Raw genomic sequence first — 24,452 nt, 5'->3', positions numbered from 1 at the left:
TTCTGCAATCAACTTTACAATTGACTTGGATTTGATTACTACAAGAAATCAAACCCAACAAAACTATCTTAAAATATATTACAACCGAACCCAAACATGCATGACAACAGATTTCATCGATGACAATTTCTAAATACAAACTTATCTTTATAGTTCACAATTTGCTCTTTCGCATAGAAATTGATAAAATTTGAATATTTAGCACCTCCAAATTACTAACCAAATCTGATTTTCATGCAAAATTTAAAGGGAGACAGAAAAAATATACATCAATTGCTATTATTACTTGTTCATCAAAAGCCTGAAACATAAAGCAGCAAAATGTAGTAACTAATTTCTTCAAAAAATACCGTCTGGGAAACCTAGCTAATCTATGAATAATATTAATTAATAACGTAATTACAATTTACAACAGCAATTTAACTTATTCCGAATAACATATTATACAAAGCGACACAACTTTCTCCCAATTTACAAAAGTAAGTAGCGCAAATATGAGCTGATTTCTTCAAACGGACAACAAATATCTCTTTCGAAATATACAAATAATATCCATCATAATTAACGTCACGACGCCAAAAGTAATAGTTTGAAAACTTTAAACATCATTTGATTACTTTTACTGCTTTTGTGATACTTCACCGATCGTAGTTACTGCCCAGTAAGATTGACCAACAGATGAAGTGGACTGTCATGAAGCGGACTCAAAATATACCCTTTCTGTGTTCCACCTCTAGATGATTTTAGAAAGATCCGGACCTACTTAGACACGTTGGATCTCGAAGAGTTTCACATCTGTGTCGTACCAGATGGGTGGATCCACATTACGGAGATATATAATACCCCACATGTATGTCTTGAACCAGGTAGCTGTGCCAGCATTGCTCTGGTACTTTCGTATCAGAATGGGGTGGGGCACGGGCAGGAGGCCGACCAGAGTTCCATGTTGGAGAAACCGAAGGATCTCAGACTCATCTGTCAGTCCCCTAATACGTATGGCTATGATATTAGAGCAAAAACAGCGACTGAACACAAAAGCAGCCAACAGACGGTTGGACAAGAATCAATGAAGACAAAGAAACAGGAAAAAAATCCAATTTCAAAGTAACAATACGGCCTACGGCTCTTCGAATTTCCAAAGCAATTTATGAAACTTTTTCGATGAAATTAACCCAATTTGAAAAAACAGGATTAATCGGTAAAGTTTCTATTCCGCTGGGAAGTCTGAAGCAAATACTCACTTGTCAATGCATATCTTCTCCACTTGGGGTACGAGTACTTGCAGCAATCGCATGATGGTTTGCAGCGGCAACTTACTCTTCCAGTTGGTAACCTAAAACGAACAATACTTTGATTCCAAAGCACACGAAGAAAGGACAGTCTATTTTTACAGCAAATTAAAAATAAAAATGTTAGGTAACAATCAATTGGGAAATTGACTTCGAGGAAAGCTAAAATTTTCTCGCATCGAACACACAATTTATGTCGCATATCGGTTTCTTACTCCTTACCCAGTCTGGAGTGGGGACCCATTGAAGACTTGACACAGACGACGCAGCCGGGGACGCGAGGGACTGTTTGTTAGACATTGAGTCCAGCGCACCCTCGGGTGACCTGTCCATTTTACCCTCCCCTGTCTCCACTTGCAATGGGGGAGGGGGAGACATCTTTGCCCCTTTAGACCGACTTGCAATTTCCGAGACACTTGTATTCAAACTGGCAGCAGCCCCTCCGTCCATTTTCACCTTGAGTGTATTTGGCATCTCCGCATAATGTTGGAATGAGTTATTGGCTTCAGTGCCAGAAGCTGCACCTGGCTGCAATGTAGTTCCACCCTGGATGCCCCCGATTAAGTCATGAGGAGGAGCTGGTCGCACCTTCTCAGTCAGTTTTTCAAGATCTGAACAAGTCATTTAAGGATTATTCACATATATATACATCAAATATTACGCTATCGAACGAAATTATTGTCAACTCGATTTTGCTTCTCATTTAGTCAAAACAGGCAGGCTAAATTGCAATATTCCATTCCTCGGCAATGAATCAATTTATTGGAGGTATTTTGAGCTTATCGTTAGATTTTAGTTAGAGTAATCATAAAGCAGTGATTCAAAGCAGTAATGTTAAAAAGTTTAATTTGACACTGTCATATTCAGTGTCAACTGAAAAGTTAGAGCAATAGCTAAATAAAAAACGCAAGATGAAATTGACGTGTTAGAACGTTACAATCAATGGAAAAACGCTGTTATTCAATTCATGAGTCATTTTTACCGGTGAAGGGTCGGAATATGTCAAAGTACACTAAAAACAAATAATAAGTTATTTCGATCTCTCATTAATTCGATCAAAAAATATATAAATATTTACAGTGTTCCGGGGAAAACATAGCAAATAATGAATCATCATTATCAAATCTTTAAAACATAGCCAACTGACCGTTGGAAAAGAATAATAAACGCGAGTAAACAGAAAAAAAAACACTGACTTTCTTGAAAAAATCCAACTTTCGAATTTCAAAGAAAAAAATAGATGCCCCTTAAGCTCTTTGAATTTATAGAACAGTTTATGCTTGGCGATTTTTTGATAACATTAACCCAACTTGAGAAAACTGGATCAATAGGTAATTTTTTATTCCGCTGGAAATCCAAAAATTAAACTGCCTTTTCGAAACTAAAAATCGTTCACATTTTTTCGCACTATTTCCAAGTTCGTATTTGTAGAGTGTTATGTACGTAACTTTCTGCAGATGAATTGAAATTGAACTCAAAAATAGCATATATACCAAAAATCATTCATGAACGCATTAATATGTACGAATGCACATCTGTAGTCATTGGAGCATTTTAAGACATTTTCATGAAAAAAATGACCAAGACCTATATAAGAGTCTTCACTACGTTCATTACTCTTAACACAGCTTGTGGATTATCTAACCGGGGGTCGCAGCTAACGAAGCCTTCAATGTTCCCGGCTCCGCATCCTGAGCTGGCCTCGAACCCTCCATACTTGGCTCAACTCCTCCCACGACGCGTGCCCTGGATACTTCAACCCCGCTCTGCTCCCCTGCTTCCGTATCCTGTGAATCCCCGGTATTGATTGTTTTCTTAGTGGGCGTGACAGGAGGTGGAGACGTAGGTGCATGATGGGGGGAACCGTTGAATGCTTGACTGGTGATGTTCGCTGCTCGGGATATTGTTCCTCTTCGCTCCCGTTTGCGACTCATGATCTTCATCAACGCTTGGTGGTCAGTCGGAAGATTCGATAACTAAAACAGTTAAACAGATCATTTGTGCACAATAGCAGAGACATTTTCAACTGAAACCAAACTATTACACTGCGTTTCTGGAAGGAACGATTCCGCTACTTTATCCAATGTCAGTTTTGTCTGAGAACTACATTAGTAGAATTCGGTGTCCTACATTTTTGACCCACTTTATTTCAACCACTTGTCTTCTCAGCTCATTAAAAATACTCATTCTACTATAGTTCCAACCCAATTCTATCAGGACAATTTAAGTAATTCATTTCAGTTTTAGTTCTCTACAAGACCATCGTACGTTTCAATTCATGCAGCTTAATTAGAGTCACAATGACTACTGTTAATTAAATTGATACGCTTGATAGAAAGTAATTAGAAGCTTTTACCTTCAGTGTAAACCACAATTAACTCCACTTTAAGACACATCAAGTTGAATGATAACTCAAGGCATATATAAAGTAAAGCCTTGTCATAGAAATCCTTCTGTCATTCTTTAGTCTTGGCAACATTTTCGAAGCGTCCTTCAATTTAACACTATTTCCAAAAAAGTAGTAGTATCAGGCCACGAAAATTCTGTTAATTGCAAAACTAAAACAATTATAGCCGGTTGCAGTGCAAGTAGCACAGAATGTTCTGAACACATTTTCAGAAGAAAACAAAACTTCTTCAAGTTGCTGTCTTTTTTGTACGTCGTGTGATTATAACACTATACAAACGATTAGAAACTTAGTGAATTCGGCATAAACGAATCCAATGATCTTCAAAAAAATAAATTAATTGAAAAATAAAAACAATTTTCGAAAATTTTTCATTTTTTTCCCAATTTTTAGCAGTTAACATTATGTATGGAAGATATGTTTGAAATATAAATATGTTTGAAAGATTTTTTTGCCAGAAAAAAAACTGAATGAAGCTTCCAAAACGAGTTTTTTTATTAACATCAAGTTTATTTAGCCTAAATTTCTAATTCTTATATATATATATATAATACATAAGAATTAGAAATTTAGGCTATATAAACTTGATGTTACTAAAAAACTCGTTTTGGATTGCTTTACTCGCTCGAAAAAAGACAAAAAATAAAAAAAAATTCGAACCGGTTTTTCTTGACACTAGAAAATTGTTTTGGAAGTTTTTAATGTCATTCGAATCTAGACTAGAAGAACTTTTATTATAAGATATATCACTCGACCATGGCTTATATCACTCGACCATGGATTATTTGTGGTACATGATTTTGCGTGGAAAACAAAAAAAAATTAAAAAGCAAAAAACGAAAACACACCCGAATACAAAATTCCTCTCCATTTTCAATGGTCGGGACAACAATTCCTGTTCGTGTATATGCATTCCTTCAAATAAAATCTAGAAAACTTACGACAGTGGTTAGATGTTTACGATTACTAGAAGCTTTGAAGACCGATAGTCAACAAAATAAAGTGATTCGAGTCCCAAATTTCCCGGAATCAAAGTTGTTCAGATGCTTTTTATCTCAAAGATGCACGCACAAAACTGCACAAGCCTGGACTTGAGCCGCTTTAGCTCTCCAAAAAAAATGCAGCAGAAGTGCTACCAAATAAAACGTAAGACTATTTCAATATTCCGGATTTGAATCTCGAATCAGTAGATTAGGAGTCTCATGTAATTGGAAGTACAGTAGATTAGGAGTCTCACATAGTTTAAATCCACCTTCGAAACTAGAAGTGTGTCACGTTTTTCGTAACTTTTACACTTTTGCTGTTCAATAATGGAGTTTGCTTTCCTTTTAACAAAGGAAAACTACTGAACACAGGAAATTTAGTTTTGAAAGGAATCAAAAGTGATCATACCGCGGAAAACCAAATTTGAGCGTGAACAAATTAAGACTTTCTTTCGGAAAAGAAACAAAAAATCATAACAACCTATATAAGTGTGTTCACTACGTTCATTGGCATTAAATAAAATGCTAAGCATTTATAGTAATTTGTTTGACACAGGCGAAGCTGCGCTACGAAAACACTAGTGAGAACACGACAAAGTAGCAGGTTTATAAAGTGAAACAAGAAAAAGTAGAAATTAGCCTCGAATTAGTTCAAGTTTGCTACGTATCGGTTTCAAAACTGAAACCTCGAGATTAGAAGTCTTTCTACCTGCCATCTCGGCAACGAACTCTTAAATATCGGCAAACACTTTTCACAAAAAAGCAGCAACATATGTTTATAAACTGCTTGAGGGATGCAGCGAAATTGGCATCAAATACAATAAAAAGCAAATTTGTTGTAAAAAATTCAAATGTAACAAGCAGAAGACCTCCAAACTAACTTTGCCTGTAATAAATTGGAAAGCATGATGCCAAATTTTGTATAAACATGCATTTCAAAAAACAAATTGCGAGATATGTTATTGGAAAATTTCTTAATTCAAGTTTTTAAAATGTAATGCAGTTTGAAACTCGTAGCTTTTTTGGTTCATTTGCTCAATTAACATAGAGACAACGCGTCGATTCGCAAAATTTTGTGAGAAGACGACAAAAAGCAGCCCTTCAGAGAGCAATAAGAAAAACTAGAAACAAGATTCGAAATAGTAAAAATTAGACTACCTCTGAGATTCAAACCTGCGACCTAGAGATGAAGAGACTCACACGCTAACCATTTAGCCACGGAAGCTTAATAGTCACCAAACTCAAGCAACAAATAAAAAAGCAGAGAACAGATGCTATGAAATTTCCAATGCTACAGTGAAAATTCCAAATAAGCGAACACTTTTAAGGAACAGTTTTCTTTGTGAGTTAGGTTAGACAAAGAGGGTTCGTCATAATTCACTAAGCTGATCGCAAGTGCAACAGAGGCAAACCTTCGCTTCACAAACAGAAGCGAGAACACGACAAAAAGCAGCTCTAAGAAGAAAAATGGAAATAAGCCTCGAAGTAGCAAAAATTCGGCTAGGTCTAGGATTCGATCTGCGACCTACTGCAATCAAGAGAATTTGAGTCTCAAGCACTAACCACTCAGCCACGCACGCTTAACCATCGACAAAACTAGTCACGAATAAAGCAGCTACCTATGCTAAAAAAAATTGCCAACGCCATTCAGCAATGGCACCAAATACAAATAGACACAATTTGGCAAGTACTAATTTGGAATATAACAAACAGAAGGCATCCACATTAACTTTACATGTATCAAATCGCAAAGCACAAAACCACTATGTATAAATTATGTATTTCAAAAACATATTGAGATATATTGAGTTAGACAAATTCTGAAATCTGTTTTTATGTTGTTTGGAACAAATAGCTTTTTTTCGGTTCATTTCAAAAACTAAAAATGTATCGACTGAGTTAACTTACTACTAATTGAATGTCAAAGCACATGCTATCAAAAAGCTGTAAAGGTGCCCCAAAATTGGCAGCAATATTTGCGACTTAATTTTTTTTTAAATAGTCGTACTATTACACTACGCTGGCTTAAGACCGCTAGTGTAAATAAAGATAGGATCATTTGTTTGACTTCACACTGTGATGTTTCACTATCTATGACCGTGTCTACTTTGAAGTGATTTTTATTTGAATCTAATTATTCGAATGAAAATGAGGTTAAGGTGTTATATATTGTTTTTAAGGGTTTAAAAGAGAGGTTCAAAGGCGCATGGTTAAAAGAATGTGAAATGATGCTGCTGCTAACTGGGTTAGTTAACATTTTTACTGGTCATTTTTCCAAGGATTAAGTAAGTTGTTTACCTGGTGAAACACGTGTCTTTTGCGTATGATTGTGTAGATGAGATTTGAATTGCCGTCAAACTGATACTGAATGATGTTGTTAAATGACTCCAGCAAGAAGAACACCAGGTGGTGATTGGTCGGCGACGAAATCAGGAACCAGGGGGTCGAGAACGCCTATCAACACCAGAACAAAATCAAAAACATAGGACAAACATCGAAAGTCAAAAAAAAAAATGAATACACGCCTCTAGTAAATGCAGCAGTTTACTGGATGCCACCATTGAGAGCGACTTGAGATATGGAGAAACTAAAAACATACACATTGGGTCAAGTTAAATTCTATTCATATCCAGAACGGTTACCGAAACCAACAAGTAATCGGACTTCCAATAAGATTTATGTGCAATTGGTTTTAAGCAAGCAGATTAAATACGATTCAATTTAATTAGAACGACATTTTATTTTTAAAAGAGATGAGTTACCATTGCACACTATGGTGAGGAGACAGTCGAACAGGGGTTGCAGTCTCTGATGGCCAGTGGTGATGATCTTGTGGAACACCTGAAGAGCGACACACAAAACAGTTATTATTCTAATAACTTATGCATAGGTTTTCGCATGCGCACAGGGTAGCTTCTCATTAACTCAAAATACAGCATTGAATATTTTATGATTGTTTTCAAGATAACGCCATGAAAAGGCTAATACTAGCGCACATTTTCTTTTATGAAACAAAGGCTGCATATAAATTCTTAGCATAAGAAAACACGAACTAGTATAAGTAATCAGCGCTCTGATGGCTTCATCTTGAACAAAATCAAAAATTAGTTTTTTGAATTAATGAGAAGATGCCCTGTGTGCATGCGAATACCTCTGCCATAAAACAGGAATTTTGCGAATTATGTATACCATTGCAATCAACATTTTAACACCACCTATTTCAATCTAAGAACCACCCCTATCACTAACAGTTCGTACCCAGCAAAACGTTGAACACTCTCACAATGATCAATCACTACTCACAATGATGAGCAGGTCTGCGTGAGTGCCTGTGAACACTGGTATGTCCATGGGCACCCTCACATTGTATGGTTTGTTCAGCCTAACTCCGAAGTTCCTTTCTCCACTCAACAGCAGCAGAATGAACACTCCAATGTGCATCAGACCCACACGCGCTAAAACACAACACAAAAACAAACAATCAAGCATTAATAACAAAATTCAAAGCAACATTGCTCTTCAATTACTAATGATTTTGATAAAACTCTTACTTAAAAAATACCTCCAATGCAAGTTTTAATGAAAAATCGTTTTAATTTTTCGGATTCGTACACTTGTTTCTCCTTATTTTTCAAGAATTTCCTGAAATCGGGGGAGTAGAATATTATGTAAGTCCACGAAATACATACACTGATCTGCCCTGGCGTCATTGAGGTGAAATAAAATTGGAACCAGTAACTCCAAAACCTCGCTGCTTTTCAACACGTGAAACAGAAACTTCTTGTTTGCGTCACAGAACTAAAAAAAAACCTTTCCAACTGCATATTTGGTACAAACTTACCTAGCTATAATTTAAAACATTGTCATACTTTACCTTCCAAAGAAATACTAGCAATTCTTGGTGAAACTGAATCTTCTTGATTGAGTTCGGAAGATAAGTTTGTTGCAGAGGATTGTTCAACAGCCTAGTCATACCATGCAGAATGAAGTTGAAATCCTGGAAAAAAAACAATTGAACATTTCAGAAATTGGAGAGAAAAGAAAGCTCACTTCTTCAATCAAACGCTATAAAGAAAAGACTAAAATGAGATATCCAGTTTCACGTTTTGTATTGAAGTTTCTGTTGTTGAAACTAACTTCATCTCGATGGATGCGCGAGAGGTAGTTCACGAACAGATTGTCTGGTTGACCTGAGTCCGCTTCGTCTTCCGGCTGGTCATCCGCGGCCCCGGATCCCACATCGTGGTCCAAAGTTACAATCAGCAGTTGGATCGCAATTTGGACCAGTGGTTCACGGTAGTCTCGAAACATGAGGTGATTGTATGGCACTCCGTAACCCACAGGGTCGTATGAAGAAACAATATTGAGCAGAGATGTGAACAGCGGAAGAGCGTGACTACAAAAAAAACAACGTTGGACACAGATTATACTACTGGCAATTCTGTGACATAAAGTACACACCGATTATCTGAAGATGTGAAATAGGATATCCATGGATTCATTGCAGCAGCGTTTGCCGCGGACTCATTTGAATTTGCAGACATGTACATTGCTTCCGAGAAACAAGTGAGCAGCAGTTTCAGCAGTTCCGTGCGGTGCATATCGTATGTAAAGTTATAGGGCGGCTCCTGTGCAAATCCAACTCCAGATGCCCAAATGTACTCACAACTATCGAGGCTTTGCAGGTCTTCGGGAGTATGCTGCAAGACGAAAAAGCGTCAGATAAGAAAAAAAGTTTATTAAATTGCGGTTATAGTGTCAAAGTAAAAAAATACTTACGGGACCCTTTCGGTTTGTATGCACAGTAAACTCCGGGCAGAAAAGCAAATCCTAAATTGAAAATTGATTTTGTTTTCCAGTATTTTTAACAGCAACAATAACTTGAAATGTCCTTACAGACAGAGCATTCAACAAAGATTGCGCAAGTGGAGGTGTTTCATCTTCGACTTGCTCATCATTTGATTTTCGAGATCTGGTGTCAGATGACGATGGCAAACTTGACCAGAAAAAACCTCGCCAATCCGGATCTTCAAAGATGTATGGCAGAATTCTGGTCATCAGGCGGACACAGTTTAGCGTTGCAGCTTGTTCATTCTTTGAGCAACATCCTGACTCTGCTGACTGCACCAATCGTTCCACTGCCTGAAATTTACGCAGTGAAAACATATGGCTAATTATTATTTTCAGTTCAAGATCAATTGTCAAGAAAGATAACCTTACCTTGTAACATAGTGTTGCCAAATTTGACGGCGATTCCTCTCTTAGTGCTCTGATTTCAGCCGCAGGAATCAGTGCGAAGACGTCTTGAACACTGCTCACATTTTCCGCCCAAAATTGCTCCCAGAATTGCTGATCGGCTGCCTCAATTGGCTACAAATTAAATTGTGAGGTTAATTGAAAAAATTGTGATAAAATGAATTACAGTACAATATAAGACAAAAGATTTGAAAGACAATAAAGCTAAGTAACGTTACCTGGGTTTTAGTGGTCAGCTGTATGACAGCTTTTCGAAAATTGAGCTTAGTATCGGCATTCCCCATCTTAAAATAACTAAATTCAAAAAGTGGCTCTTCCGTGTAATAACGATGTTAGTCATCATTACATTAATCTCCATACTAGTCGGCTTTACTATTTTCTTCCTCGGCCACCGTCGTTCCTGGGTTGTTGTTGTTGTTGTTGTTGTTGTGGATTCTCAGAAATACTTCTGATGGGACTGCTCCCAGTTCATTTCTTCTTAAAACGTCTTCCATACATCCCTGCAGTTTCGACAATCACAAAACAGTATCCATGTGCAAGGATTCGCCTCATTGAATTTCGCCATTTGATAGGTCCACATAAAATTCAAGAGTCTATTTTTTAGCCCCGTGGGATTGAAGAAATCTACTGTTCCAGGTAGATGATTGGCCACCCGAGACAGCCTGAAACAAAACTCAGCGCGAGCTTTTTCTGTGCGGACTTTTTTAAGGCTTAATGTCGGGCCATCATTTTGTCTTGTATTTGAGGCAGACTTGTTGGTTAATAGTCGTATTTGTAAATCGTTTTCACTGTGAAAAAAGCTCGATAGGTTCAATAGATTGCATAGCTGTATGAACATAGTAAGGGGCAATGTATTCGTTCGTTTTAACAAGATTAGATAATCACTCTCATAACTGTTTGTTACCCATTTTAGCGCTCTTTTCTGGAATCGTTCAAGGTTAAACTGAGCCTGGGCATAAGTCATCTACCGTTAAAAAAACACTGAATTTCTGTAACATTCGCTCGGAAGTACATATCGACGGAAAGTAAAGCTAGGTTCTAAAACGTCTGGCTAGCGTCTACACACAGCTCTACATGCTTTTCACCGTCTCTGCCAAAGCCAGTTCTTTTGGTGGTCTTTCTAACATCGGGTCGACAAAAACGTTACTGTTTCCGGCTTCGATCAGAACGCTCTAATTAACTTAATTACATGCAGAAGTAGTGAGCTCATGGCTGGGTCTCAGTATCCCCAGACCACGAGGTCACTCCTAAAAACAGGGCTACTCTCATGATCTGAAAATGAAATTAGATGTTAAATGAATTCAAGTCAGGACATCCCGGGGAAGCAAAAATTTTATAAAATACAGTTTGAGTTCTCCTCTCGAGACCCCTCCGGATTCCGGGGAAATAACGTCCTTATTTCTTTCAGGAAGGCTGGACACGCCGTCCAACACCCTTCCTTGTTCTCGGGATTCGCGTTGTAACGATTGTAGCGGCACAATCGTTACAACTCGGAATGTGGTCTTCGTAAAGTTTTCTCCAATCTCGATCAGTATCACACAATCTCCGTTTTCTGCTTTTCTTTACGAATTCGCTTGTTCTTCTGTCTGAGACTAACTGCGTTGTGTTTTCGCCGTTTCAGTTGGTGCGAAATCTCGACGTTGTCACGTCTTTCCTTTAGAACGAAATTTTAAAAATTAACATGAAAGTCCAAAATTTCGATTTCTGACCTTGCATTTTCCTACATTCTGGTCGAATGTCACATTCCCGCAAGTGTGCTACAGTTAAGCAAACTAGCAGGCCACTCTCCTAAAAATAATCGGCTCGCAAAAATTTAGTCGCTATTCTGATCAAGCTATTCAAAGTAAACCATAAGCGAGGTGTTCGAGCTAAAAAAAAATCAAATACCAAAAAGTATAATAAGAATTTTTTAAAATTGTTAATGCAAACGTTTTCGCACATTTTGTGCATCGTCAGGATATAAAATTTTTTATTTACAATAAAATGATCAAAGATCATGTATGAAATTCAAAAAGAACATGTTAGAAATTTTTAACCAATCACATTCTTACATCTGTTATTACGTAATCATTATTTCATCGATTATGACAATTTCCATACTTTTTTGTTACTTGAGTCATAATTTTTCGATTTGATGTTTTATCCAAACTGACATGTCAGTTTATTTTTTCAAAAATTGCAATTTTTAGTCATGTTTAAACATGTACTATAATTTTAATGTCAGCTCCCTGCTCCTGAACTCCTCGCGCGTGTTAATTCTGGGGCGTTCTTTCCAAATATGTAAGGCCTCCAGAGTGAGGAGTTTCTGTATGTTACTTGATTGATCTATAATCTCAGACTTAAGCTCAGCGCTCTTACCATTATTAAATAGTTTCAGATACTTGAAATGTTTACCGGGTAGCAATGGTTGCCCCGCGATAAAATGTCCGACAGAAGATATCACTTGCTCAAGACATCATCTTCAAAAAATCTCCTGATTGCGGATTCTCAAGCACGCCATCTTGATTTTCCAAATTTCAATATCTTGTCCCTACCTGGGGCCCGAATTGGTGCGGTCCAAAACTTCTTACCCGAGAAAGACAAATTCAACATCATCGCTCTGCTCATCGGCGGAAACGACGCCTTCAACGGAAAAGACCCTTCCAGTATACCTGCAGGCGATATTGCTGAAGAACTGTCGAAGCTAGCCGAGGAGCTGTGTGAACGAACCAAAAAAGTTTTCGTCATCGGAATCCCTCATCGTAGTGAGAACCGAGCTCGATCTGCAAAAATAAACGAATTCCTAAGAAAGATAAAAGGAACTTGGAAGTTTAGAGGAGTGAGTGAAAAAATCCACAGCTCATATCATTTGAAAACTGACGAAGTGCACCTCAGTGAAGAAGGTCTGAAGGGCATTAAAAGTATTCTCAAGAATAAAATCTTATACGATAAACATTCGAACATCTGCAATACAGAAGGACATCTGGTATATTACGAGTGTCGTTTCAAGAACTGTCAGTGCCCCTATTAACGTAAGTAGAAATAGTGAACCGCAGGCCTCCCCTTTTCGGGAACCACCAGGTTTGTCTATTTCTTCTTTTTCCCCTGAGTGAGCCACAGGCCTCCCCTTTTCGGGAACCACCAGGTTTAACTGTTTTTCTATCCATAGTATAAGCAAAAATGGGCAAAAACTGCAAAACATGTAAAAGAGGCTTTGCCGGCAACGAGAAAACATACACTTGTGTCGCATGCAACGCTCAAATGCATTTGGAACCAACTTGTGTTGGGTTGTCTCTAGTGGCCATAAATGGAATAAAAGAACTAGGGCCGAATGTCATGTTGCTTTGTAATACTTGTGTGCAAAATAATGAACGAGACAACTTTATAAGATGCAAAACCCTGGCCAACATAGACGAGAAGCTCTCAAACATTGATGTAACTGAAAGCCTTAAAAGCATGGAAAGAAGACTTACCGATTTAGTAGATCAAAAAATTGGAAATGCAATGAAAACGACATGCGATAAAGTGGAAAAAACTTATAGTGCCGTTGTAGCTGCTGAAACCACCACCCGGATAAATCAAGCTCAAACCACTCAACATGCTGCCAGATCTAACTCTGATCACAACATAAATCAAAGTTTTAGGATACAAGGGGTCAAAGAGGACCCTGAGAAAACAAAAGGAGAAAACCTTGTCCCAACAAATGACGAAGTAAACGAAATACTAGACATAATTGGAGTGAAGCCGAAAATAATAGAACTAAAACGACTGGGAAAATTTGATCGTAATCGAATGAAGCCAAGAACACTGCTGGTAATGAAGCACGACTAGTACTAGCAAAAAGCCGAGAAAAGCGAGAACAATTGGTCGAAAAAGAGGTCTACCTGCTACCAGCATTGACCAAAGAGAGTGCAATTAAAAAGAACGAAATCCTTAAGAAACGAAGACAACTACTAGATGAAGGCGTTCCTCGCGAAAAGCTGAAAATGAGGAATCTAGAATTGTTCAATGATGGTGTGAAAGTAACTATTGACACTGAAGTTCAGGAACCCCAGCATTGACTAGGATTCCTCAACATTCTGCAACTAAATACTAGAAGCCTAATCAACATAGAGAGAAGAACTATGCTAGCAAATGCAATTGCAGTTGGAAATTTTAATGTCATATGCTTAAGCGAAACTTGGCTTAACGAGAATATTCAATCATCAGAGCTTTTTCTAAGTGAATATAACATCTATAGATCTGATAGAGCTATTGTGAGTGGTAAAAACTGTCACGGAGGCAGCCTAATAGCTGTCAAGAATAGTCTAATTACCGAGGACTTATCCACCAAACATGACATTCCTGATTCATGTGTGCTATGTAGTATAAAACTTCATCAAACTGAAATGATAATTGGCTCATTCTTCAATCCGCCAAAAAACAGTAATTACAGATACAAAGTGCATGAATTTGAACAACTGATCAAAGCCATTCCTAAAAACAAACCGCTTCTCTTATGTGGGGATTTAAATTTTCCAGAAACAAACTGGAACACCCTCACCAGTACTGACGAGGAAGAAAACCAAATACTGCAAATTTTTGAAAATGGACTCTTTAGGCAGGCGATAGATTTCCCAACATGTGTGAAGAACATACTAGACGTAGCCTTTTATCGGAATTGCTATACAAGTGCCGAACAAGATTTTAACGTTTCCAAGATTTATGACTGCTCAGATCACAATGCCATAATGTTGTCTATTGAATGCACGGTATCAGAGCCGAAACCATACTTGGAAAATTTTAGAAGTTTTGGAAATGCCGATTTTGATGGAATAAACAATTTTATAAACGAGAACCCATTTGAACCAGTATGCCACACAAACATTAACAAAATGCATGAGGAGTACACCCAATATTTGGATGAAATCATTAAGAGTTTTGTGCCTCTCAGAACAAGACATAGGAAATCACTTCCACCTTGGATAACAAGTAGCACTTCAAATTTGACCAAAAAGTTACAAACAAAACGGCAATCATGTATACTCAAACCGACCAACTACAGAAGACAACAAGTTAAACTGTTTGAAAATTTAGTAACTGAATCATCGGAATTGGACAGGAAAAACTACCAAGAGGAATTGTTTAGAACACGGAACACTAATGTAATTTTTAAACACCTAAAGAACTTGAATAAACATACAAGTCTTCCTAAGTTACTCATAAAAGATGAAGTTGAAAGCACAAATCCAAACGAACAAGTCAACATGCTAAACGACTTCTTTCATTCAGTTTTTAATCCTAAAGAAAGTTTTAGTATTAGAGATATTCAATTTGAAAATCTCTTGTTAACGAATTTTGATATATCGAAAAAGACAGTAAGTGAGATTTTATCAACTCTGGACGTAACAAAGTCACGCGGCCCAAATGGGTTGCCACCTAGCTTTTTTCAGAAAACGAACCGCAATATATGCAAACCGATGAACAAACTTTTGAGAAACGTAAAATGCCTACGAAAAATACCTGATTCATGGAAAACAGCTGCAGTTACTCCTGTTCACAAAAAAGGTGACCGAAAAATGGTGAACAACTATCGACCAGTATCGCTATTAAATATTGACAGCAAAGTCCTTGAAAAATGTATATACAAAGACCTGTACCCTTACTTTGCCTGGTATTTGACGAAACATGAACACGGTTTTACTAAAGGTAGATCAGTTTTGACAAACATGCTCTCTTTCCTGAAAGAAATATATGAAGCGCTTGACAATGACTCAAACGCAGAAATTGTAGCATTCTACACTGACTTTGCAAAAGCCTTTGATAAAGTTCCGCATTTTGATCTACTTAAGAAAGTTGCACTTATAGGAATAGGAGGCTGCATGTTAGAGGTACTCTATGACTATTTGAAAAACAGAAAACAGTTTGTACGAGTAGACAATATCAGCTCAAAAGTTTTAGACGTCGCTAGTGGTGTTCCCCAAGGATCACTTTTAGGACCACTGCTCTTTTGCATTTTTATTAACGACCTACCTGAAGTACTCAATATCTCTGAACCATATATTTTTGCGGATGATCTTAAACTACTTTCCATCAAAAAAACATCAATTGAAATTCAAGAAGATCTGGACAAAACTCAGCAGTGGGTAACTGAAAACAAAATGGAATTTGCACTAGATAAATGTGCAAAAGTAAGTTTTAGGGGCGGAGACGCTAACTCTATGCTTTTTGGTGTAGTGCTTGGAACATCGATGGTTGTGAAAGATCTGGGAATTTTTGTGTCGGGCGATTTAAGTTGGAAGGTACACATTGAAACAAGATTAAAGAAGGCAAACCAAGTACTGTACCTCCTGAGAAGAAACCTATCAGCAAAGATAAATACGTTTGTAAAGTTAGGCCTGTATAAGTCACTAATACTCCCAGTGTTATTATACGGACTCTCATGTACACATATATCGAGGGGGGATCAATTGCACTTGGAGCGATTTCAAAAGAAAGTAATCCGTTGGATCACTGGAAATAAAACGGGAGTGTACATCAACGAACTACGCTTGCTAAACATTTTACCCCTGCCCATGTTCATCCAGCTAAATAACATCTTACTTCTTGCCAGTCTTGATTCTATTGAACGAAATGAAATAGTGTTAAACAGGCGAACCACACGGGCTAGAAATACAGAAATTTTTGAGATGCGAAAAGTGAGAACGGAAAAAGCGAGAAACGAATTTGTTTTCAGAACCAGTAGGATTGTAAGTCGATTAGAACTATATATTCATTTTGATAAACGAATCGGCCTCAAGACGAGAATTTTAAACACGATGTGGAAATTTGTAAACGAGAGATTTTCAGAAATGACAACGTGCACGTGGCAATTATTCTGTAATTGTATCACGTGCAGAAACAAGTGGACATTGTTTTAGAGAAGACGCCGGGACCAAGAATCCCAACAGCAGTGCTGTGAATCCCCAACAACAACAACAACAACAACAACAACAACAACAACAACAACAACAACAACAACAACAACAACAACAACAACAACAACAACAACAACATCCCTGTCACATTCTCTCAAATGTTGCCCTACTGGCGAATCTTCCTTGTGATGCTCTTCAATCCGCGTGGTCAAATGCCGGACCGTTTGTCCAACATAGGTGGAATTACATCCACTACATGTGAGCTTGTAGACCACTCTGGATTTCAAATCTTTCGCAAAGGGAGATTTAAGGGACGGTAGGCAAGTCTTGAGCTTTCTCGTAGTAAATATCACTTGGGCTCCGGCGTTTTGACGCAGTTTGGCAGCAAACCACTCCGATGCATTACCCCGGTAATGTAATGTTATAATGGGTGCACTGACCTTTAAAGGATCTTCCTTGACTGATGTTACCGTTGTTCGTGTGTCAGTTTTTCGGTCGATGATCTTATTCAACGTTCTTAATACGACACCATCTGACCATTTTTCAGGGTATTGATTATCCACCCATTGTTCTTTATTAATCTTCATTGCCTTGTCAAAGTTTTCCCATGTTGATGTACTTCTAAAAATCCGATGAACAGTACCCTCAACTACATTGCGTTTATATTGCAATGGAGCGCAGCTTCTGAAGTTAAGGATAGTCCCAGTATCCGTTGGTTTTTGATACCATCCACATGTTACCTTTTTTCGTGAGTCCACATTATTGTTCAAATCTAGAAAGGCTAAGTCTCCGTTCGAATCCGGATTTTCGATAGTGAATTGTAAGTTGGGGTGGAGCTCATTAGCTGCTTTTAACACTATATCTGGATCCCCTTTTACCGTCCTCACTATATCATCTACATATCTTAGGAACGCTTTGACATTTTCTGTTGGTTTTTCTTGATCTCGCTGCTCTTTACATCTCTTACAATACCAAACCATTTCTGAGATTTGCTCATATTCTTTGTCGGATACATTACTACACTTTAAATGGTACCAATTTAAACAAGCTTCGCATTCGATCCCCTTACTTCTGTATGTTACCCTCCGCTCGCAATCAGGGCATAGGCCATTCCGGTTTTCCTTTAGCTGTGTCAACGCAGCTACTTCCTTCATTAATGCATATTCGTACTCCTTTAGCCATAAATTGGCAAGAATGACAGCAAGGGATGCACCCATTGCCAACCCATCCTTTTGTACGTACCATAAACCATTGCATTTGAAGTGCACCTTACTTACAGCCATGTTCAACAATTTCTTCATAGTTCCGCGTGCCAGTTTAGGAGGACTAGTTTGTTCGTACAGTTTCCTCAGTGCTATATCTATTGCCTCCTTTAGTGGGACATTAGTGTACAAACTTTTGACATCCAGGGAGATAATACTCTCATTATAGTCTAGATCTATGTTCTCTATGATCTCCCGAGCCATTTGTGTGTTTGTCTCAATGTTTGCCCCCTCAATGTTGTCAAAAAATTTGGCCAAAGTTTTATTTAGATGTTCATATGAGCTCCCTGGCAGTGACAGTACGGGACGGAGAGGGGTTCCTTTCTTATGTACTTTAGCCAATCCATATAAACGAGCTGGCTGCCCTCCCGTGGACCTAAGCCTACTATACAGTGCCTCATCGATCTCATCTTTCTTTTTCATGGCCAACAGTTCTTTGTTGATGTCTTTCTCAATTTTCATAACAACACTATCAGTTAAACCTGGTTTTTCGCTAAATTGTTCCGATTGCAGCAGCTCAGTTAGTTTAGCCTCATATGTCGTTTTCTTCATTACACAGAAGCCAACACCTTTATCGAATGGGACTGCCAATAGACCATTGTCCTTCAAATACTTCCTGGCTTTCTCAATCCCTCTATCCGACGGTGTTTGCCGCACACGTTTAGCGTATGATTTTGCAGCAGCTTCAATTTCACATAATTTTTCACCTGGTACCTTTTGCGATTTAAGCTCAGATAAAAAATTATCAAGGTCCGCAAGAAAGTGAAGTTCATTGAAACGATCCCTCACCGGGTGCTTTGGGCCAAAACCTAACACTTCATGAACCCACTTGGGTAGCTCAATGCCATCTAGTGCTCTGACCGATTTGTCATTCACTTTCATTAACGGTCTGTCCTACCGCTCTGCTAGCTTTTTAACTTCTTTTCATGTCTATCCTTGATGTCATGGATAACAATTCTAGCCTGGAGCTTTAGATAAAATGCTATTGAGGGCCACCATTGTTCATCTATCCCTCTCCGCACTACCTCTCTTGCCTTAGCTAGATCATCGTCTATCTTCTTCTCTTCTGACCTTGCCTGATTTATCTCTGTTCGTAGGAGTTTTAATTGAAAGCTATGCACCGCTTGGTCCGAAAAAAAACACATTTTCTGGCACCCGAAATCTCAAAAAATCTGGTATTATGTCATTGCTTTGACATTTCCGTAAAAACTTCAATCGATGGAAATTGTTGTTTAATTTATTTGAATACTTCAGGTAACTCAAAACTAATTTCCAAGTTTGTTTTTTCCTGAGTATCCATCTCAGCATCGGTGGGGGCAAAACTACGGCGGTCATTATCCTGCAGGCCACGAGCACTTAAACTCATGCGGCTCTCAGCAGGATAATTCACACAGTAGATTCACTTACCCAATCCGCGCCCTTTCAGCCGATGGCAGAGAGACGTCAGTCGTTGTTTCCTCTCTGCGTGCCTTCGCCTTGCGTCGTCCTTGTGATGGTTTCTGAGTCCGCGCTCTTATCTTTGAGAATATCCCGGGCAAGTTCTCTCTATGTGTCAGCACAACTCGCAATGACTTCAACTCAAGTTCGCTCGATTGATGAACTTCCAGGTATTGTCTCACCAAAGCGGGATCCTGCCTCTTGCCTCTCGAGATCAATTTCGTAGTTGGACTATCAAGATCCCTGTACGCATCAGAGAATCAAAGATATCTGTCGTTCTGGTTCTTCTGCAATATATAATCGCCTTAAACCGATGTCGCTTTGATTGCAAATACGTAATTAAATCGTCCAGAGGATAAAGCGTGCTGGCATTGGTTCGGTGCTTCGACAAACTGTTATTCAATACGTCGTGCCAAAGAATTATCTCCTTGTCCACCAGAGGATGCTCTTCCAGAAGAGTCTGTAAATTTTGTCTCTTCCTCACGGTATGAGGATTCAGCGATAATCCCGATTCAGCGTATACCAGTTCGTCCAGTTCCGCTTTCTCTGCTGGTCGTAAGGTATTCAAGCTATGAAATAGAGAGCTTGCAGCTACAACCCATGCCATTTTAACTCAAATGTAAGAAAACTCATTGTTAAGATGAGAAAAGAAAAAAATAAAAATTAAGACTATTCTGAGAAAAATAAAAATGATCTAAAAATTTTTTGTTTGTATTTTTACAACAAACTTTTTAATCTATCATTCACTCTTCGCCGAGGTTATTTTTTTTCCAAAATTTAACAAAAAGTAAAATAAGGATTTTTTAAAATTGTTAATTCAAACGTTTTCGCACATTTTGTGCATCATCAGGATATAAAATTTTTTATTTACAATAAAATGATCAAAGATCATGTATGAAATTCAAAAAGAACATGTTAGAAAATTTTAACCAATCACATTCTTACATCTGTTATTAAGTATAAGTTTTTCCATTGCAGCCAGTAAATCGGTGAAACTTTGAAAGTTTTCAAATTATTCCATCGACCAAATCAGTTTTCAAAATATTCAAATTTTTCTAAGCTAGCTATTACAACAACAAAATTTGAACTATTTTGTTTTCAAACTGAATCGGTTCACTCAAACTGAAATATTTCTAAAGATACTGTTCAAGCTATAAAATTTTGAAACGAAGCGAATCGGATTGTGACATTCGACTAGAATGGACAAAAATGCAGATTCAACAGATTCGGAATTTTAGCAGCTTACCTTCCGAATTGACGGTTTTAAGAGATTAACAACGTTATTGGGAAGATTAGTCAAACGGTGAAGATCAAGATATTCTGATATTTGGAATTTTAAAAATTCGAAGTGATGACGTAATAATTCTGAGAAGCGTCAAAAACTGCCATTTTAGAAGAAAACCAGAATAAAATCAGAACAACAATAGTTGCGACGACGACAACAACGAGAAAATTGAGAATCAGAATCGGAGAAAAGCAGAAATAGCAGAGACCGTTCTGAATTGCAACTATTGTGTCGCTACAATAGTTGCAAGGCCGTTGTAAACAACGGCGAAGGGTGGAAAACCAGCCTTCCGGGAGAAAAATAAGGGTCTTATTTCCCCGGATTCAAGAATCCGGAGGGGTCTCGGGACTGGAACTTAAATCATTTTATACAAACTTTTAGCTTCCCGGTTATGTCTTGAATTGAATTTAATTAACATCTGAATTCATTTTGCAAGGATGAGAAGCTAGGAGTTTGGGGGAAAGGGTTGATTCTTCTTCGATGGAGATGATGATTTTTATCTACTGAACAAAAACAATAGTAATATAATAAGTAGTAGTAGCCCTGATTTTAGGAGTGTTCTCGTGGTCTGGCGATACTGAGACCCAGCCATGAGCTCACTATTTCTGCATGTAATTAAGTTAATTAGAGCGTTCTGATCGAAGCAGGAAACAGTAACGTTTTTGTCGACCCGATGTTAGAAAGACCACCAAAAGAACTGGCTTTGGCAGAGACGGTGAAAAGCATGTAGAGTTGTGTGTAGACGCTAGCCAGACGTTTTAGAACCTAGCTTTACTTTCCGTCGATATGTACTTCCGAGCGAATGTTACAGAAATTCAGTGTTTTTTTAACGGTAGATGACTTATGCCCAGGCTCAGTTTAACCCAGGAACGACGGTGGCCGAGTGGCCGAGGAAGAAAATAGTAAAGCCGACTAGTATGGAGATTAATGTAATGACGACTAACATCGTTATTACACGGAAGAGCCACTTTTTGAATTTAGTTTTTTTAAGATGGGGAATTCCGATACAAAGCTCAATTTTCGAAAAGCTGTCATACAGCTGACCACTAAAACCCAGGTAACGTTACTTAGCTTTATTGTTTTTCAAATCTTTTGTCTTAAATTGTACTGTAATTCATTTTATCACAATTTTTTCAATTAACCTCACAACTTAATTTGTAGCCAATTGAGGCAGCCGATCAGCAATTCTGCGAGCAATTTTGGGCGGAAAATGTGAGCAGTGTTCAAGACGTCTTCGCACTGATTCCTGCGGCTGAAATCAGAGCACTAAGAGAGGAATCGCCGTCAAATTTAGCAACACTCTGTTATAAGGTAAGGTTATCTTTCTTGACAATTGATCTTGAACTGAAAAGAAAAATTAGCCATATATTTTCACTGCGTAAATTTCAGGCAGTGGAACGATTGGTGCAGCCAGAAGAGTCAGGATGTTGCTCAAAGAATGAACAAGCTGCAACGTTAAACTGTGTCCGCCTGATGACCAGAATTCTGCCATACATCTTTGAAGATCCGGATTGGCGAGGTTTTTTCTGGTCAAGTTTGCCATCGTCATCTGACACCAGATCTCGAAAATCAAATGATGAGCAAGTCGAAGATGAAACACCTCCACTTGCGCAATCTTTGTTGAATGCTCTGTCTGTAAGGACATTTCAAGTTATTGTTGCTGTTAAAAATACTGGAAAACAAAATCAATTTTCAATTTAGGATTTGCTTTTCTGCCCGGAGTTTACTGTGCATACAAACCGAAAGGGTCCCGTAAGTATTTTTTTACTTTGACACTATAACCGCAATTTAATAAACTTTTTTTCTTATCTGACGCTTTTTCGTCTTGCAGCATACTTCCGAAGAGCTTAGTTTAGACGCTAGCCAGTCGTTTTATAGCTTAGCTTTATTTTCCGTCGATATGTACTTATTTTATGGCGCTCCTGTGTGTTATTCTTTTTTAACATCATGACCGGCAGAACCGTTAACGATTACTCCGCGCCGAGCGGATGCTCACATTAATGCCTTCAATAGGCCAAAACCGCCGGGGCGGAAGGGTAGTTCGGAACGCGGAAGCCTTCCGGATTACCGTGAATATCTTTTTTACCTAGTTAAGACCGAAAATTCACGAACCAGGAAGGGTGGGACGATTGGCCGTCCCCTCGTTCCCTGAGAGGTCTGTGACCCAAAACACTTAAAGAAATATAATAAACCAAACAAAAAGTAGTATAGAAAGAAAAAGAAAAAACATAAAAAATAACCGAAAAAACCAAAAACAGTAAAAAAAAGTTTAAAAAATCAGTAGAAATCATCCCCCCAGACAAGATGTGATCCGACCCTACCGTTTGTTGTTGATAGATATATTGTTGTTACAGGCATTTATATCAATCAGAATTGTCACGATCAATTTTGTAGCCCGTTTGTGAGGCTTGTGCTGTAGGGTTGTTTGAGTATTTAAGCACGTTAATGCTAATTTGCGCTCAATCCAGAAGGGTCTGCTGATTTGCGCTCAATCCGGAGGGGTCTTGGGAGACTGATCCGGCAAGCAGTACAATGAGCAACAAGGAGGGGCTCGGCGACAACGAAAGTCGACTGTTGGGTATCGGTAACAAGTTTTGTATCCCTTTTGATACAAAAATTAAGATAGTAATCTGTGGGGGGCTCGACACTGCTGCACTGTAGTGACCCTTCACCGAACTGCGAATATCCGAGTTAAGCACCTTAATTCGGATATTAAACAAACCCGGAGGGGTATAAAATTACTAATATTATTACTTGTATAGCCCATATTAATACTCCGATGTCGTTTTTCAGTGAAAAAACAAAGAAAACAGACCGGTTTTTAGGGTTAAAATAGCGTTATTTTGATCCCCCCACAAATCGCGTTTTTGAAATAGCAATATTTTTTTGAAACAGAAAAAAGCGCTAAATTAGTGAGTTACATCGTAACTGTGCTAGTATAATAGGTAGAACCGGTTGAGTTTAGTTCAGAAGTGGTTGGAACTATTTTGGTACCAAAAACCGAATTTTCGTGATTTTGAGAAAACGGAACACTATAAAATCAGAAAAATTTTTGAAATTTTTGAGTTAGGACAGTAAAAATAGTTGTTCGGACAACGTCCACTAGTGAATCAACAGGTTTTAAGACCCGTTTACCGAAAGCCTTCCGGATTACAGAGAAATCGAACTTAACGTGTTCAATTCAGTGGATTCATCAATCCGGAGGGGTCCAGGTAGCATAGTTTTTGGCAAATTTTTTCAACTGAAGCGTTTTAGATCGGGTTTTTTTTGCAATGAATTAGAAGAGTATAAGCCTTCTGAGCTCGGATCAATAGTTTTTAGGTCGAAAAGAACAGAATTGCGGAAAAAGTTAGGCGGAACCTATAAGAGAGAAATTTCTTGACTTTAGAAAAAAAGACGTTTTGGTTAATAACTTTGGAACTAATGGAAAGATCCATTTAATCTTGGTACCATTAGATTAGAAATTAGCTGAGATTACTAATAGGAACAAAAGTTATTGGAAAAAGTAGGCGTGAAAATTTTTTGAGATTGTTTTTAGCAAATTTACCAATTCGGGAGGGTAGACCCCTCACGTTTTATAAAATTTTTTGGAAAGCCCTTACACTCCTACCAAAGGGTAGAAATGGTTAAATAAGGCAATTTTACGCTGTTCTAGAAG

The 24,452-nt window shown here is 38.1% G+C and overlaps 2 protein-coding genes across 3 annotated transcripts; both read right to left on the bottom strand.

Annotated features, from left to right (window-relative positions):
- On the bottom strand, positions 1–11,491 carry LOC134856520 (protein HID1-like). 2 transcript variants are annotated; one of them, XM_063872787.1, is made up of 17 exons: positions 10,154–11,491; positions 9,900–10,049; positions 9,576–9,821; positions 9,459–9,509; positions 9,141–9,379; positions 8,817–9,075; positions 8,554–8,676; positions 8,369–8,477; positions 7,983–8,134; positions 7,442–7,520; positions 7,205–7,266; positions 6,978–7,133; positions 2,935–3,265; positions 2,272–2,301; positions 1,512–1,900; positions 1,242–1,333; positions 1–986 (listed from the first exon to the last, which is right to left on the bottom strand). In XM_063872787.1, exons 1-17 carry the CDS (start codon positions 10,217–10,219, stop codon positions 764–766), a joined length of 2,757 nt encoding a protein of 918 aa, XP_063728857.1. In that variant the 5' UTR covers positions 10,220–11,491; the 3' UTR covers positions 1–763. The 2 variants fall into 2 exon arrangements, with proteins under 2 accessions (XP_063728857.1, XP_063728858.1); XM_063872788.1 differs by lacking the exon at positions 2,272–2,301 and having other exon boundaries at positions 10,154–11,489.
- Positions 10,295–20,116, bottom strand: LOC134856523 (uncharacterized). The gene is made up of 4 exons (XM_063872792.1): positions 19,916–20,116; positions 18,088–18,786; positions 17,551–17,772; positions 10,295–10,435 (listed from the first exon to the last, which is right to left on the bottom strand). Exons 1-4 carry the CDS (start codon positions 20,114–20,116, stop codon positions 10,295–10,297), a joined length of 1,263 nt encoding a protein of 420 aa, XP_063728862.1.
- Positions 20,117–24,452: the final 4,336 nt, after the last annotated feature.

The sequence above is a fragment of the Symsagittifera roscoffensis genome, unplaced genomic scaffold, assembly GCF_963678635.1.
Source record: "Symsagittifera roscoffensis unplaced genomic scaffold, txSymRosc1.1 SCAFFOLD_226, whole genome shotgun sequence".
NCBI classification, from domain to species: Eukaryota; Metazoa; Xenacoelomorpha; order Acoela; family Convolutidae; genus Symsagittifera; species Symsagittifera roscoffensis.
The sequence above is the reverse complement of the archived record's forward strand: the minus strand, read 5'-3'. Positions and strand labels throughout refer to the sequence as shown.

What these genes read in the sequence shown, in the direction of transcription:
- LOC134856523 (XM_063872792.1), bottom strand. Translation starts at nt 20,116, where the DNA reads ATGGCATGGGTTGTAGCTGCAAGCTCTCTATTTCATAGCTTGAATACC. An exon ending in AGAAATTGTTGAACATGGCT is followed by an intron (nt 17,773 to 18,087) that starts GTAAGTAAGGTG and finishes TGGTATTGTAAG; the next exon opens with AGATGTAAAGAGCAGCGAGA. An exon ending in ATGTGGACTCACGAAAAAAG is followed by an intron (nt 10,436 to 17,550) that starts GTAACATGTGGA and finishes TCGAAACTGCAG; the next exon opens with GGATGTATGGAAGACGTTTT.
- LOC134856520 (XM_063872787.1), bottom strand. Translation starts at nt 10,219, where the DNA reads ATGGGGAATGCCGATACTAAGCTCAATTTTCGAAAAGCTGTCATACAG. An exon ending in AAAGACACGTGTTTCACCAG is followed by an intron (nt 3,266 to 6,977) that starts GTAAACAACTTA and finishes TAACTGTTTTAG; the next exon opens with TTATCGAATCTTCCGACTGA. An exon ending in GGGTCCCCACTCCAGACTGG is followed by an intron (nt 1,334 to 1,511) that starts GTAAGGAGTAAG and finishes TGTTCGTTTTAG; the next exon opens with GTTACCAACTGGAAGAGTAA.